This window comes from Fulmarus glacialis, unplaced genomic scaffold (assembly GCF_000690835.1).
Source record: "Fulmarus glacialis isolate BGI_N327 unplaced genomic scaffold, ASM69083v1 scaffold7818, whole genome shotgun sequence".
Classification (NCBI taxonomy): Eukaryota; Metazoa; Chordata; class Aves; order Procellariiformes; family Procellariidae; genus Fulmarus; species Fulmarus glacialis.
In genome coordinates, this window is record NW_009227645.1 from 18056 (window position 1) to 34578 (window position 16523).

The window sequence follows — 16523 nt, forward strand, 5'->3', positions numbered from 1 at the left end:
TTTTTGACGAAAAAGTGTAGGTTTTGTCATATGTGGTGCTGAGTTGGTATCAAGCCATATGGGTTACTTCTCAATTCGTTTTAACACAAAATATCAGTTCTAGTTATGAACTGTTGACTGAAATGTACTGTATAATGTTCTCACAATAGCTAGTAGATAACATTTTCAGCAATTGTATGTATTTGCTTATCTAGATTTTCATATTAGACACTCACAGCATTCTAACTTACAGATGACTGAGAATAACCAGATCTGTAGTGTACTATTAATTTCAGAATTTTTATTATGAAATACAGCTTGATGTTCAATTATTTCTTCCTCTCAGACCAAATGTCAATTCTACTCATGGAATTTCTGTAACCAGTAGTTCTTTGTGAATTAATCAGTAAATACTAGGTGTGGGTAGTACCTAATATTTTTGTGAAGCATAAGAATGCCACTAATTTTAAAACACCAGTTGTTTTTCTAGAATTAGATGTTTTCTCTTCTTGCCTTTCGGAAGATTTTTTTGTTGATAAGGAAGCAGTATCTTTAAAAAACAGTTTTTTATACCTTTCTGGATGAAAGGCTTGCTGCTTTTCATTTTTTCAATTTCATAGTTACTTTGTGGTTTAATGGAGTATGTATTATCTATTTCTAAGCAAAGTATCTGAAAGCATCACTGGTCTTTATGTGCTCAGCTACTCTTTAGAATTAGCATCCTATTTTTGTGTGTCTTCCCATGTACAACTTACGCAACAACTAAATGTGCAATTGCCAGAAGATGACATAATGACTTAAGCTGAACATGAAAGAAGGTGCTGTGCATTTTGGCTTGACTGTACCAAATCTTTTTGGTTTTCTTTTTAGAGACTTACTGAATTGGTGCAGCAGGATTGCTTACAACTTCGACAGTAATTCCTCAACCACAGCAGTGAATATTTTTCAGGAGGTGCGGTAAGACTTGATCCAGAAATTGCTTACCGAAATTCTAGCATTGTCTCACAAATCTTAAAATACTCTATTTGGGAATGTGAGATGAAAATTTAAGTTTAGTTTTATCTGAAGCAATTGCACTGTAGTTGGAATGTTAGTGATCCATCTATCGGAGGCTTTCCTTACTACTAGGAAGATTGTTTGTAATAATGTGCTGAAAGCCAATCCAGATTTACTACTGTCATACAAACAGCATGCTGCAACATAAGTTTAACTGATGACTGAGAGTAAAAGTCTTAAGATCTTTTATTTTTCTTGTAATATGAAGCTTCCTTCCTGCTTTCCTATGCATCAATTTACATTTCAGGTTTGGAATTTTTCGAGTGTCCATCAGTCACAGGTAGTTTTAAGACATGAGATCTTACAACGTTACTTCCTTCTCCATTTTGGTCCATTCATCGAAAAATGGTTTCTGTGACTGGGCACTGAAAGATTTTTACTTTCAGTAGAAGCTCACTACACTACAGAGTTTAGAAGTTCTTACTACATCCTTTTGAACTCCATTGTTTGACTCGATCTGTGGACAGTGAAATAATTTTATTTACCGTGGCTGGATTGGATTCAGACTCATGTAAATTAAGATAGTGCTTGTCAGATTATATCATAGAAAATTTGTATTGAAGAAGTTGGTTTGTTTTCCCCTTGACAGGCATTGGACTGTTTCACAGCTATGCTGTCCAACCAAGGGAGCAGACAGAAAATGGCAAAAGTTATTGGAAGTAAACTAAACATTTCCAAGAAAAAGGTATGTTGAGCTGTAATTAACATGATGTTTATTGGTAATATTCTGTAACTTGCATTTTTTTCTAGTGATTAATGTAAATGCGTTCTGCTGTTTTTCTTAAAAATTATGCCCATCTCTCTGTCCCAAACAATTTTTTTTGCTCTGTGCTATCCTGGGATCTATGTTTTTCTCCTGTTTTATTTTCAGCTATGGTTTTTTTTTTTCCTCTGGAGGTTCCAGTGAACCTGTTTCAGAGCAGATTGCAAATGGCCTCATCATCTAGAAGAAGGATCACACAGCTGGAACAGCACAGTTGCCTAAGCACATGATACTGCTAGATGGACAGAGTAGTAAAGAATGTGTTTTTTCTTTGGTGGTTACAGTGAACTTTAATCACTTAAATGAAGAGATCAGAGAGAAACATAATCTTCCTTACTACTTGTTCCGTAATCATTGATTCCAAAATCAAGTACCTCTCTAGAGGCTAGTAACTCTCTGTGTAAATAGCGTGTGATATAAATGACTGAGTTAAACTAAGTCATTACTTTGTCAACTGATTTCTGACTATAGAAGTTTGATTGCAAAGAAAATTCCCTCCTTTGTTACTTTAAGACAGAAGAGCTTTTGCCAGCTGGGTGGACAGATGGACCCCTGAAACGTGTATGGATTTTTCTGTTTGTCCATCTTCCTTTGCATTATTTTAATACAGGAATGTATTATCCTCTGCCAATGATAATATCCTTGTTTACACAGAGATATTCACCAAGGTTTTTTTGAGGGAGGTTTTTTGTTTATTATTAAAGATAACTGTTCACAGGTTCAAGTTTATGTAGTAGTTCAACTACTATGGAAGTAGACGAAGTAGAAATATAATGGCATAGACCCATTGCCAAGTTGTTAAATGGAAAGATGCTGTTTGTACAGACAATAACACTTCTGAGGTCCTTCAGTATTTTAGGTGATGAGTATGTAAAACCTGCAAAATATAAAATCTTATAATGAAAAATTAGCTTGATGCAAAGTAATACTGGTAACATAGCATGGGTGTTCTTAGTGTGATGTTGTAGGCAACATTAGTATTGGCAATGTTGATGCTTTCTTCACAGGTAGAGTTCTTTTGTGAACTCTATAAACCAGAAATTCTAATACGGGAACAAGAAGTCTCTGTCGGAAGAGTGCATCTCATGAAGAAACAAACCCAGGCCCTCACTGTACAAAGGTAGAATATCTTGTAGTTTCCATGTGAATTGAAGTGTTTTGTGATAGAATAGAATAGATTGGAAGTCACAAGATTAAAAAAATGCAAATTGGATATTCTCACTCTAATGAAAAGAATGTGATGAGTTCTTCCTCTTGTGATTTGAGTTTTACTTTGTGCATCATACACCTGGCAGCCAAAGCATGGAGATTTTCAGCTTCTTTTGAACTAGAGTTTCTTCAAAGCAGTGTGGATCCACAGCTGTTATAATAAGATTTTTATGAATCTATCTTTGTAAAGGGAGATTTTTGTAGTATGTGGCACTAAGTCCACTGGCCAGCAAGTTCTTTGGAAACCCTGAATTTCTAGGTTGTATCTTGAGAAAAATAAGTATCTTATAAGGGTATCTTGGAACTAATTTTTTTCCAAACCTGTATTTTTAATTAAAAATTAAAAAGAAGATCCTAAATTCAACCACTCATCTTAAAAAATAATAAAGGTAAAATTGAAATGAGCTCCGTGATAAATCTTGGTTTTGAGTTGCTTCCTTTGTTTTTTTCAGAGCAAAACAAACCTTTGCTGCCACACGGCCATCTGCAGTATTGATTGAACAGCTTGCAGTTTGTGTTGTCAAAGGAGAGCCTGTGCTTTTGGTTGGTGAAACAGGAACTGGCAAAACCTCAACTGTTCAGTACCTTGCTCATGTTACAGGTAAATAAAGTGTGAAGACTGTAACTTACATGAAGATGATTTAAAAAACAACAAGCAAAGAACAAAACCAGACAAGTTGATGGTGCTTTCTCTTTCTGTTTCAAGGACACCATTTGAGGGTTATCAACATGAACCAACAAAGTGACACAGCAGATCTGTTAGGGGGGTGAGTCACTGACTACTGTCTTGTCTGTTCTGCATAACAAATTGGCAGTATCAGAACAAGCTTCTAACGCAAGTATAGTTGTATCGTCAAAGAATTGTTTTTAGACACATATCTCTCTGATAGTAGCATAAATGTCTTAAGAAACATGTTTGCATGCAGAAACTGTGTTGTCCTTGCTGAAGAACAGGCAGTTTCACTGAATTGTCTGCACATCTGTATGTGATGAAGTCATTTAAAAGCACAACCCAATGTCTCTCTAAAAATGGCTAAACTGTTCAATATAAATATGACACAATATTCACTGGACATACTGGTTGGTAGTAGTAAAAATATTTTACTTGTCAGGGTGGTCCTGTCTCTATGAAATTGCCTTATAAGGTGCATTTAAATATGCAATTTTACTTTGCTCATTAGTTGAGTAAAAAACTATGGAAACCAGGGTTCCTTCATGCACGATATTGTTGTTTTGGTAACTGTTTTTGTTAGTTCGCAGATGCGAGTTCCTGTGTCACAAATAAGTAACTAGTCCCTTGCTTCTCTTCAGTTACAAGCCTGTGGATAACAAGCTGATCTGGCTACCTCTGCGAGAGTCTTTTGAAGAACTGTTCTCTCAGACGTTTTCTAGAAAGAAAAATCAGACATTCTTGGGACACATTCAGACCTGCTACAGGCAGAAACGTTGGCATGATCTGCTAAAACTAATGCAGCATATTCATAAATCTGCTATTAATAAGGAAGCAAAAGAAAATGCATCTGGTGAGAATTCAGACTGATCAAACACACATCATTAGCAGTGAATCATTGCAGAGAGTAGATAAATAGTGGTGAATTTTGTTTGTTGATTTTTGGTTTGTGGTTTTTTTTTGTTCTCTTTTCTTTCATCCCTCTTTATTACTTCCTTCTGGTTTTGAAAAATGCAATCTCCGTCTACATCAAGACATTCAAAATACTGTTAAAATAGCTGTGTTTTTTTCTTTCTAATCCATCACTGTTGCTAGCTATGTCTGACAGAGTGAAGGTTGACTTGTCTGACCTATGATGCCCTTGACATCTGATCTCCACTCAGCAGTTACTTGTTTGCTGTGTTGGTGAACAGTCCTAGTTTTTTGTGTGGCAGTCTTACATGTGAATGCATTCATACTTTCTTTCAGGCCTGGAACCTCATTAGGTCTCACAAATATATGCTATTTTAAAAGCAAAGCAAAACAAAACAACAACAGCAAAAAAACCCCAAACCCAAAGTAATAGCTCTCTTAGGGTAGTAATGACTTTAAAAGCTTGCTAAGAGCTTGCTGATGACTTTGGTTTCACTGTCAGTGATGCTGACTTGCCTAGTTCTTTACTTTGTTTCATTGTAGTTTTGTCTCCAAATAACAGTTTTGCTGGTTTCATACTTCACAACCCATTTGGGACAGAGGCAGTATTGATACTTTGCCTTGCATGGAGTGGTTTCTGGTTCTAGACCAAAAATTGTAGCTTTCATTCAGTATGGGCCAAGTAAACTTAATTATGAACCTTGTCTCCCCTTTTCTTTTAACTGTTTTTACTGAATATGCAGATATTAAAATAAATGCCCACAAATGTAAAAAAACATGAGGTTTTAAAGACCACTTGTTGCAAGTATTGACAATCCTAAAATAAAGACAAACTGAAATCTGTAACTTGCAAAGCTAGCAACTTAAGTCATTACGATGCTGTATGTACCTCAGGCTGTGACTTCAAACAAATAACTGAAGTAAGTGCTATAGTAAATAATGTCATAACTGATAAGCAACAGTGTTTTTACTGATGCTGAAGCGTTCATTGTTAATCTGTTCTGTCATAAGGCTTGTAAATTTGGTTTTATTTTTCTGAGATGCTTCTTTCTGTCTCCAGGAATTGGAGAGTGGTAACAGTCATATTGGAAGCAAGTGAATTGCCAGCATAAATATTTGTTCCTAAGTTAGGACACACTGGAATGAATAGCAAATTATCTGTACCCATATCACAATAGTGTTCAGCTGAAATAAAAAAAAAAAGGCAAAAAAAAAAATTTTTTTTTTTTTTTAATTCATGAGATGTCATCTGTAGAACTTGAATGTTTTCATTGCTCAGCCAAGCTTACTCTTGTATCTGTGCTTGAAACAGCATGATTAAAATACTGTTGTTAAACATTTTTTTGTGCTATTGTTCTGATGGTACCAGCTTAAATTTGTTTTGCTTACAGGCTCACCACTGAAGGAGAAGTGGGAGGCATTTGGTCTTAAACTGAATCATGCTCATCAGCAGATGAAAATGACAGAAAATGCTCTTCTCTTTGCATTTGTTGAGGTATTTAGAGATTTACATTTTGATGCTAGGAAGAACAAGGAGGAGCATTTAAAAGGCTTCGCAATCAGTATTATATAAATAACTTCCTGGCAAGAATCTTGCTGTGAAGTAAAACTTGTTCCATGATAACTCTGTGGAACGAAGTGTGCTACTTAAGGGAGGTGATGGTTAGATGGGGGATGGGGTGGGAGAATGTTTTGTGTTAACACATGAATTCAATGCTGTACAATAGGAATTAGGACTGGAATAATAAGAGAGTATCAGCAGGATGTCATATGATCTTTTCAAGTGTATGAGACTAGAAAAAACATCTTCACCAGTCTCCAGTAGGACGTGTTCCTGCCTGGGGATTCCTGTGAAGGATTTAATATTAAGAACCTGTGCTGTCCATCTAGAAGTGATTTTTGAAATGTTTCAAACCCATGGTATGATACTCTAATGACATTAAGCATGATTAGGGGAAACTATGATTGTTTATGCATGTTTGTTCCTTGTCACCCTGTTAGTCTGAATATATGCGCTCAAATTTTATGTAAAGTGTGTAAAATGTTGACCAATCCTTTCTAAAAAATGACTATATAAATTGTTGGAGAAACTTTGACTTAAGTATAATTTTAATTAATAAGTTATAGTTCCCTGAGGAACGTAACATTGCTTGTGTCTTTGTTTAGATTTCTTTAGATTAACTGTCTTTATTCTCATAGTGGTGTCAGTGAAGTTTATGCACTGCAGTGATGGATATCACTGACAGGCAGTGTTGCACAAATAAGAGAGCTTAATTCTGTTAAATCTGAGCCAATCTAAATGGTAGCTGATGGGGGTGACAATTGTCTGACTTCTGTGACTTGCGAAATAATTGCTGTTATTGAGGGAGAACAGTAAAATGCTATTGCTGTAAAACGTTTGGAATGGCCATTTGTCTAATCAACCCTGCAAAACAAGTATTTCCAGTATACAGATGCTTTAGTTGATGTATCACTGCTGGTGATGCGATTAACAAATTGATCTTATTTTTAGGGTACTCTGGCACAAGCAGTAAAAAAAGGAGAGTGGATTTTATTGGATGAGATTAACTTGGCTGCAGCAGAGACTTTAGAGTGCCTGAGTGGTTTATTGGAAGGATCATCTGGGTCACTGGTGTTACTAGACAGAGGAGATACAGGTACTATTTCTGTGCTTGCTTGGGCTGTATCTTGCTATGCAGATTGTTGAACTCCCTGTCCTATATGGCTCAAAATAAGTTGAGAACATTTACCATTAAAATGAATGCGTGCAGAAGAGAGTAATGTGTTCTTTCTAGACTTCATACTTTTATGGAAGAAGTGGGAGTTTTAATTCACTGTGGCTCAGGAGATTTCAGCATGCAGAAATTGTTGTAGCTTTTGCCTCTTTGGATTCTACAAGGAGCAGATCTCTCTACTGGCCTTAGTAAGCATTGCTGTCTCTAAAGACTCTAAAGGGAGTGTCACTATTTTTTTTTTCTTAATAAAGTTGAGGTAGCTTGATGGCTAAGGGCATGGGACATGAGGTTTAGTTGCTACTGTAGTAACTGTCTTTCACTGATCCTGAGAATATATTTGTTCTCCAGCTAGAAATACATGGACAAGGCCTTTGATTTTTCTGAGTTCTTCTTGTGGGTTGACCCCAGCCAGCAGCTAAGCACCCATACAGCTGCTCACTCACTCCTTCCGCCCCAGCAGGATAGGGGAGAGAATAGGAAGACCAAAAGCAAGAAAATTTATATGAAACAAGTGATGCAAAGGCAGTCACTAACCAGCTGCCACAAGCAGACCAAAGTCCAGCCAGTCTCTAAGCAACAGCCACCTTGGAAGACAAAAATCACCACCCCGTTCTTCCTCTACCCCAGTTCTTATGCTGAGCATGATGTTATATGGTAGGGAATATCACTTTGGCCAATTTGGGTCAACTGTCCCAATAGTGTCACCTCCCAGCTTTTTGCTCTCTCCCAGCCTAGTCCTGGGGTAAGGAGGGTAGAGTGGGGAAAAGAAGAAAACTTTGATGTTTTGCCAGCACAATTCAGCAATAGCCAAAACATTGGTGTGCTCTCAACGGCACCACAGGGGCTGCTGTGAAGAAAGTTAACTCCTTCCCAGCCAGACCCAGTACAGACCTAAAAGTAAAAAAATGAGATTGCTGAATATTGTTTTCTGGAGCTACAGATAGAAACAAATGTTGTATGTGCTTCCTAGGCTGGGTTTTCTTCCTGGGCAAGGGAAGCACTGCCCATTGTTCTGAAAGAGACACAAGGAGTTCCAAGCTTAGGGCTTATATATTTTTTCAAATATTCAGTGTTGTTAAAACACTGTTGCTCTGCACAAATAAAAGTCGGAGTTCCACTTGCCTGTGGCGGTTGTAAAGATGCAGAGAGAAACCTCTGATAAAATTACATGAAGTTGTTCTCTGAAAACTTTTCACCCTGGTATTTTAAGAAAATGCAGTAGTGCAGTAATAGAAAACTGGCTTAGAAGAAATATACCTCATTTAAAATAGTAAGTATCCTGGTTTAGCATTAACCTTATGTCTCTTATTTCTGTTTTCCTTTAGAGCCTCTTGTCCGTCACCCTGATTTTCGCTTGTTTGCGTGCATGAATCCAGCTACAGATGTTGGAAAGAGAAATCTTCCTCCAGGAATAAGAAACAGGTAGGAAATAATGATTCTGTGTCAAAATACTCAGTCAATGTCTTTTTCAGAGTTTAGCTAGCTTCACAAGTTGACCCAGTGAAGAATGCCTTATTTGAAGCCCGAGGATATAAGTCTGAACTCAAATTAACTTCCTTTGAGAGGCGTTTTCCACATCATGGTGAAGGTTTTTCATGAAATAGCATCAGGAAAATACTTCTGTAAAGTAGCTGAGCATGAACAAATGGTCTAGCAGTAGAGTGTTGTCACTAGGCGCAGGGGAACGATTATTCTTTACAATTAAGCTGTCAGTTCCCGGGAATGCTACTGCAGCAGTTTCTGTTCCTGATGGGGATAATAAAGACAAGTGCTTTGTGTCTGTTTAGCATCAACTCAGAAGTGTTGATGATCCTTGCAAAAAGCTGTATATCTAGCCTTGTTCACTCAGAAGGATGGTGGTTTGCACGGTGGTGCAGATGTGTGATACTCAAAATGTTTGATGTGTGATCTTCAAACATTTAAGCTGCAGCCAGGAAATTGGAGCTGTGGCAAATCCGTTCTTCAGTAGTACCTATTCCTGAATGCAAAGATCATCTTGTATTTGATGCAGTTTCCCTCATGAGTGCCAAAAGTCACACATGTAGTCCCTTACCAGAGTCATAAACACTGTGCAAGATTGTAGAGATGCACTTACTATATGTAACTAGTCATTTGCAATTATTAGTAGCAAAGTAAGGTTTTATTGCTATTAGCTCTCCTGGCTTAGTAGTGAAAGGAAAGAAAGTGAGTGTAATACAGAAGAAAGGAGACTTCAGCTTCAGCATGGCTTGTTAAGTTTAATTTATATTTGCCTTTGTCAAAAATATCCACCCTCTGAAGTTAATAGTATTGCTCAGTTGTTTTGGGTTTGCTGTGTTGTGTCCTGAGCTATTGTTTGCAGTTGTAATGCATGGTATGGAAGGGCTGCAGACTCACATTCAACACCCGATGTGAATATACTGGACTAACTAACGTTAGAAAATACGTTCATTAACTAGAGCTGCCCGTGTAGTGTACCAAATGTGAAACACTGTTGATATATTTAAAGATACTTAGAACTTCACTGAGTAGATGTTTTGCTGCTAATTTTCTTTGCTTGTTGTCAAGATTTCTCATTTTATCATTGCTGAGTTGGATATTTGCAAAAGAAGGAAACAACCTGGATATGTTAGCTCTGGATATGATAGTCAATACAAAATTAGAGTAAATGATATCTCGTAAGTGTTCACTTCTTAAAATAGAGATCATTAGAGAGTCCACTTTGAAAAGTGCTCCTGCTGTGTCAGTGTTCCAGTGTTCAGGCTGTAATGTTTGGATATCTGTTGCAAATTGTTTAAAATTTTAATTTTCAAAAATACAGTCCCATAGTTCATTTTCAGTCTACTAAGTTAAATAATTTAGATTAATTACTTAGAAATAAGGTATTACTAATACTTTGTTTTTAATTACTCTAGCTCTTGAGTCTATCTATAGGTAGTTTGACAAGTCAGTATTCTGCTGCTTACAAAATGTTAAATGTTATATACTATGAGAATCATATATAACACGTTTTTTTTTTTTAATACTGTCAGATGTCTGAGTGTTATGGATTCATTTGATTCTTGTAGGTTTACTGAACTTTATGTAGAAGAATTGAGAAATGAAGGGGACTTGCAAGTTCTTATCATGGATTATCTGAGAGGCTTGAATGTGAACAAAGTTACAGTACAAGGAATTGTGAAGTAAGTTGGTTGTAATCTCCTGAAATCCTTGATGGAATAAGTCACAAAAAGAAAGTGTGTAACTGTAGTCTGTGGTTAGACTGTTTTGGGAAACACTATAATGCTCCCTATGCAGCAGTTTCCATAGCCTTAGGAAACGAAAGAGGGTAGACATCCAACCTTTTCATTCTGAAGGTTTCTGTACTTGTGTGGAGGAGATTCACTTTTTCGTATTCAGAAATGCTTTCTTGGTGGCACCAGTTAAAAAGCATTGTTGTTGCAGTCCTCTTTCCCATCTGAGAGACTAAAATGGTTTGTTTCTGTAGGTGATACCAATGAAAGTCTTGTATGTTTATCAACTTACCTTTCTTTGCACTAGTTTAAGGTGTATTATCTCACCTGAAGAACTGTTACATGTTTAGAATACTTTGATTTTGTAGTCATTCTCTGTATATCAAGCTTACTCAAAAATATGATTCTAAAATATTCTGTTGCTTTGCTTCACTGACTATACAGATGGCAGAGTTTGGCATGGCTTTCCTAACCTGGAGCTTTTAGAAAAAGTGACAGCTGGAGATAAGCTTAAGTGTTCATACTTTGGGTTTAATTCCTTAGAGCAATGCTCTGATCAGTAACAGCACTGTGTAAGTGGAAGTGGTTTCGCTCTTTATTTTTGCAGCTTTTATTTATCTGTGAGAAAGGAAGCAGAAGCAAAGCTGGTGGATGGAACTGGCCACAGACCTCACTACAGTCTCCGTACACTTTGCAGGGCATTGAGATTTGCAGCATCTAATCCATGTAGCAGCATACCGCGCTCACTGTATGAGGTGATTATCTATGTTGGGGGTTTTTTTCAGCGTGTATTCACTACAAAGATTGTTTGGGTGAAGAAGAATCCTCTCTTCTAAGTGCAGTATTGAACAGAAATGATTCTTTAATCTCTACGGTTTTTTCCCTAGTGATTTTTCATTTTATCACTGAAAATAACTCTTCTTCTTAGGGCTTCTGTTTGAGTTTCCTGACGCAGCTTGACAGAGTTTCTCACCCAGTAGTTCAAAAGCTAATTTGCCAGCATATAGTCTCTGGCAACATCAAAAGCCTTCTCAAGCAGGTAGGTAACTGAGCCTACATAGAGCTGTTTAGTATTCAGAGTAAAATTTATTTTGAGTTGCCTTCTCCTGCCTTTTTCCTCCACATTTCCTTCTCACAGTCCTGTTTTTCATGTTACAAAGATAAGAACTAAAAAAAAAAAAAAAAAAAAAATTAATACTGTTTCTTCATAATGTTTTACTTCTGCTTGAATTGCCCATATGTTAGCTAGTTTATTTGTTAATTTTAAAAAACATGGAAGTCTGAATAATTACAGTATTGTGGAGTGTGGGCAGCTTAATACAGTGACTCCAACTGTAAAGCTTTCACAGACTTTTGAGGAGCTTTCACAGGCTTTTTATTTTTAGACTCCAAATGCAGAACATATGGATATGAAGCAAACATCTGTGCTTTGTCTCTAATGGAAAGGAAGAATCTCACTAGTTCTGGGAGCGCAGCATGAGTTTGCATGGGGGACTGGGCAGGTGGGATGGGGAAGCCAGTTTTAAGAAATATGTATTTGTTTCAGAATAAACCCCTTCATACCTTCATATTAGATAAAAAGATAAAAGCGAATTTCCTGCTTGGAAGCATACTTCAAAATTCAGTGCTAGAACTCTTGCGACATTTTTATCTTCATGGCACTGGCAAAGATTCCTGCTTCATGACCTTGAAATAATCTGGTCAGGCTTTTCCTGTAATTTGCATTCTGTGACAAGGGGACAGTGCTTACTGCAGGAGTGCTCAGGGATTAATTTAAAATTACTTCTTAAAGATTATGTAACTGGCATAGCAGTAGTTGTCTTTGTTAGCAAATTGAAACTCATTTCTATAATCTGTTATTTCTGCCATGTCTCCTTAGCAAATACCAAAACCCCAAGGAGGGAGATTTATACTTATAGAAGGATACTGGATTTCAGCTGGGGATAAGGAACCTACTGTAGATGAGACTTACGTGCTAACCCCTTCAGTTAAGCTTAATCTGAAAGACATTGCCAGAGTTGTGTCTGCAGGGTATGTCTGTTTCAACTTTTCCATTAAAAAACTAAGTTAAAGATGTTTGTTTGGGCCTCAAGTGTGGTGCCTGTCTAGCCTTTATTGTTTGGTATGAGTAATGTCCATTTTCCTTCTACTTTATAGTTAACTTTTCATTGTACAGTGACTTGAATTTATACATCTATTTCTTGTTTCCTTAAACCATCTTACTGCCATACTTAGTTTTATTTAAATGATAATCTAGAAAATTGCAGTTAGAATAACCTGCTTATTTCACACTGCCATGTAAAACTTCACGGGTAGCAATTAGCATTCGGGGGTAAAGTTACTTATGTTCCCCTATTAGTGTATGATCTTGGATACTCCAAGTGAGTTAAGTAGTGATATTTTGGTAATGTAGTTTGGTAATGTAGATCTGTAATGTAGAAAATTTCAAATAATGCTGATATCTTGTGTATGAGAAAGATATGACTCGTGCTTCTAAACCACTATTTTGGTTATCCCTTTCAGGACTCATCCAGTACTGATTCAAGGAGAGACCTCTGTTGGTAAAACCAGTTTAATTCGCTGGTTGGCTGCTGCTACTGGGAACCATTGTGTAAGGATTAACAATCATGAGCATACTGACATCCAGGAATATATTGGCTGTTATACATCGGATGCCTCTGGGAAGTTGGTATTTAAGGAAGGTGGGTGGGCATATTATATTTACTGCAAATTCCTGTCTCACTTCACTGCTCTTTTTTTTTTTTTTTTTTTCTGCCTAACTTGTCTGTTTTATTACAATGGAGAGATGATCTGTCATAAAGTTAGTAGTTGTATACTAATGATAATCACTTCTGTGAATTTCAGTGAATTCTTAAGAGTTCATGTTTGTCTCATCACACTTGTCCTATTGGACATAAAGAAAAGAGTTCAACAGCTTACACAATACTGCTGCTTCCCTCTCTGGATTAGCATTTATACTGAGTGAAAACTGGTTGCTGAAAGTATATGAATGCATGCTTCTGTTAGATCTAGTTTGTTAGATTTTTGACTAGAACGTTTTCTGTTCCCTCCAAGGCATCCTCATAGATGCAATGAGAAAGGGTTACTGGATTGTTCTCGATGAACTGAATTTGGCTCCCACTGATGTTCTGGAGGCTCTCAACCGTTTGTTGGATGATAACAGGGAGCTGTTCATTACTGAGACCCAGGAAGTTGTCAAAGCTCACCCTCGCTTCATGCTGTTTGCTACACAGAATCCTCCAGGACTCTATGGTGGCAGAAAGGTCTGTATAATCTCTTCCTTTGAGTAGCTATGACTCTAGGTACTGAATCTCTCTCATACATAGAAGTGCGATGTGAAAAGTTTCTGATGCGTAGCACAAAATTAACATGAAACTCTCAAGAAAACTCTCAAGAGGTGGAGACTTGAGGTGGTTGTGGACTAACTTTCAGTACAGCTGGGTTCTGTTTAGGTTAGTTGCTTCTTTTGCAGATACCAAATTTCTAATTCATTTTGAGTAGTTGAGATTTAAGTGCTTTACTGAACTGGAGTTCACGTATGTTATATTTGACTCAGCATTTCTTGCTCAAGAGCACTGGAGAAGAGACTTGACTTAGGCTATTGGTGTCCACTTTGTACTGGTTTTGGCTGGAATAGTTCATTTTCTTCATAGTGAGTGGCATGGTGCTATGTTTTGGATTTGTGACCAAAACAGTGTTGATAACACAGGGATGTCTTAGCTATTGCTCAGCAGGGCTTGCACAGTGTCAGGGCCTTTTCTGCTTCTCACACTGCCCTGCCAGTGAGGAGGCTGGGGATACATGAGAAGCTAGGAGGGGACATGGCCAGGACAGCTGACCCCAACATACCATATGATGTCATGCTCAGCAATAAAAACTGAGGGGGTACAAGGAGGAAGAGGGGGATGTTCGCTGTTTGTTTCCCTAAATAACTGTTGCATATGATGAAGCCCTGATTTCCTGGAAATAGCTGAACACCTGCCTGTTGATGGGAAGTGGTGAATGAATTCCTAATTTTGCTTTGCTTGCATGCACCTTTTGCTTTACCTACGAAACTGTCTTTATCTCAACCCATGAGTTTTCTCACTTTTACCCTTCTGATTCTCTCCCCCATCCCATTGTAGAGGGAGTGAACAAATGGCTGTTTGGTGCTTAGCTGCCTACCGTGGTTAAAACACAACACGTTCTAATGCTCTTGTCCTCATCCACGCTGTCTCTTATGCTTTCTTTCAAGGTTTCTGAGTATGTGCTAATTTATATGCTATGACACTATCCATATTTCCTTTGGATGTGTAGGGGAAGATACATAATGTGAGGAATATCAAAGGAAAAAGTTCAAGCAATAGTATGTTCTCATATTTTAGGTTTTGTCCAGAGCCTTCAGAAATCGTTTTGTGGAATTGCATTTTGATGAACTGCCAAGTGCTGAATTGGAAACCATCCTGCACAAGCGATGCAGTTTGCCACCTTCTTATTGCAGCAAGCTTGTCAAAGTCATGTTAGACCTGCAAGTATGAGAGTCTCTCTTCTTTTTGTAGAAGACATGCAAACATATTTCAGCACAAAGTAATAGAAATTCCTGTTGGGGGGGAGGTGTTGCTAACTGGCAGACATTTAAAAACCTAAACCATAAGTGATGGAAGAGAACCCACCAAAGTACTTAGTTCAGTGGTTAAGACAGAGAATAGGGAAGGTAATGTCAGATTTGAGAGAAAGCTAGCAGCAAAAAATTTAATAAACAAAGGCCTTGGATTTGATGTGTAGAATAATCCCTTGCTCTGGATCCAAAGTACAGTATGGGTTTTGTAGCTGTCTTTGGGTCATGTTAAATTCGGTATTATTTTTAAGCAATAATTCTGGATATGTTCTGACACTCCTGTGTTTAACAGATATTTAACACTTAGTATGTAGCTAAAACTATCTCGTATTTAAAAGCAGTTGCAGCAGCATAAAACAGAGTACGCGTCAAAGCGGTAACATAGGTTTTGGTGTAGAACCTAATCTTTTGCTTGGATTTTGTTTTATTCCAGGTACCTATTTTCTTCTTAGTATTTTTATTTACTGTTATCTATATTATTTTGTTCCTGGTACCTATCAAATACCTGCTTAAAGGTAATTTGAGTTTGGGAGTCGTGACTGTACTAGACTTTTTTTTTTTTCCCCATACAGTTTGTTTGAAGAAGTGTCACATCACAGAGCTCTGATTAGCTTTGTTTTAAGTATTCGGACAGGTTCATGAAGAAATGGCTCATGTTTTGTTTTTATGACAGTCTTACCGCAGAGGTTCAACGGTGTTTGCTGGGAAGCATGGGTTCATTACCCTGCGGGATCTGTTTCGTTGGGCTGAAAGGTACAGATTGGCAGAACAGCCGGAGAAGGAGTATGACTGGCTTCAGCACTTAGCAAATGATGGTGAGCCCTGCTACCTCAGGTTTTTAGAGTGTCTGTAGAGTTACTTTCTAACTCTAGTTCTTAAGTATAAATTTTTGTTGCTGATTAACCAGGTAGTAATTCCTTTCTCTCGTCCTTTGTCTTATAGGTTTTATGCTTCTGGCAGGCAGAGTCAGGAAACAGGAGGAGGTGGATGTTATTCAGAGTGTCCTTGAAAAACACTTCAAGAAAAAAGTATATCCTGAGTCTCTCTTCTCAGGAGAAAGCGTCAAAAAGCTACTGGGTAAGTTTCCTAGAAGTACCACACTAGTAGTTCTCTAGATGTGACTGAAGCTGATGGATTGCTTTGTGTTGTGCAGCTAAATCCTCCACGCAGATGTCGGTGATGGACAGAGACTTTAACCATATTGTCTGGACTCAAGGGATGAGGAGACTTGCCATTTTGGTGGGACGAGCCCTGGAGTTTGGTGAACCAGTACTGCTGGTGGGAGACACTGGGTAACCTTGCTTTTTCTGATGCAGTTCTTTGTAGTGCTGCACCAGCCACTGAATCAGACATAAAATGATTGTGTGGG

At 37.6% G+C, this 16523-nt stretch overlaps 1 protein-coding gene across 1 annotated transcript in view; it reads left to right on the forward strand.

The window, feature by feature from the left end:
* MDN1 (MDN1, midasin homolog (yeast)) overlaps positions 1–16523 on the forward strand; it is a 103542-nt gene that overhangs the window by 17077 nt on the left and 69942 nt on the right. Inside the window, exons 12-30 of the mRNA XM_009583221.1 lie at positions 850–931; positions 1625–1720; positions 2806–2918; positions 3460–3608; positions 3714–3774; positions 4319–4530; positions 5981–6084; positions 7102–7246; positions 8650–8746; positions 10372–10485; positions 11144–11291; positions 11465–11575; positions 12416–12567; positions 13060–13238; positions 13612–13820; positions 14922–15068; positions 15828–15969; positions 16097–16231; positions 16308–16446. Of these exons, the coding sequence (XP_009581516.1) occupies positions 850–931; positions 1625–1720; positions 2806–2918; positions 3460–3608; positions 3714–3774; positions 4319–4530; positions 5981–6084; positions 7102–7246; positions 8650–8746; positions 10372–10485; positions 11144–11291; positions 11465–11575; positions 12416–12567; positions 13060–13238; positions 13612–13820; positions 14922–15068; positions 15828–15969; positions 16097–16231; positions 16308–16446 (2535 nt within the window). The remainder of the gene's footprint in view (positions 1–849; positions 932–1624; positions 1721–2805; positions 2919–3459; positions 3609–3713; positions 3775–4318; positions 4531–5980; positions 6085–7101; positions 7247–8649; positions 8747–10371; positions 10486–11143; positions 11292–11464; positions 11576–12415; positions 12568–13059; positions 13239–13611; positions 13821–14921; positions 15069–15827; positions 15970–16096; positions 16232–16307; positions 16447–16523) is intronic.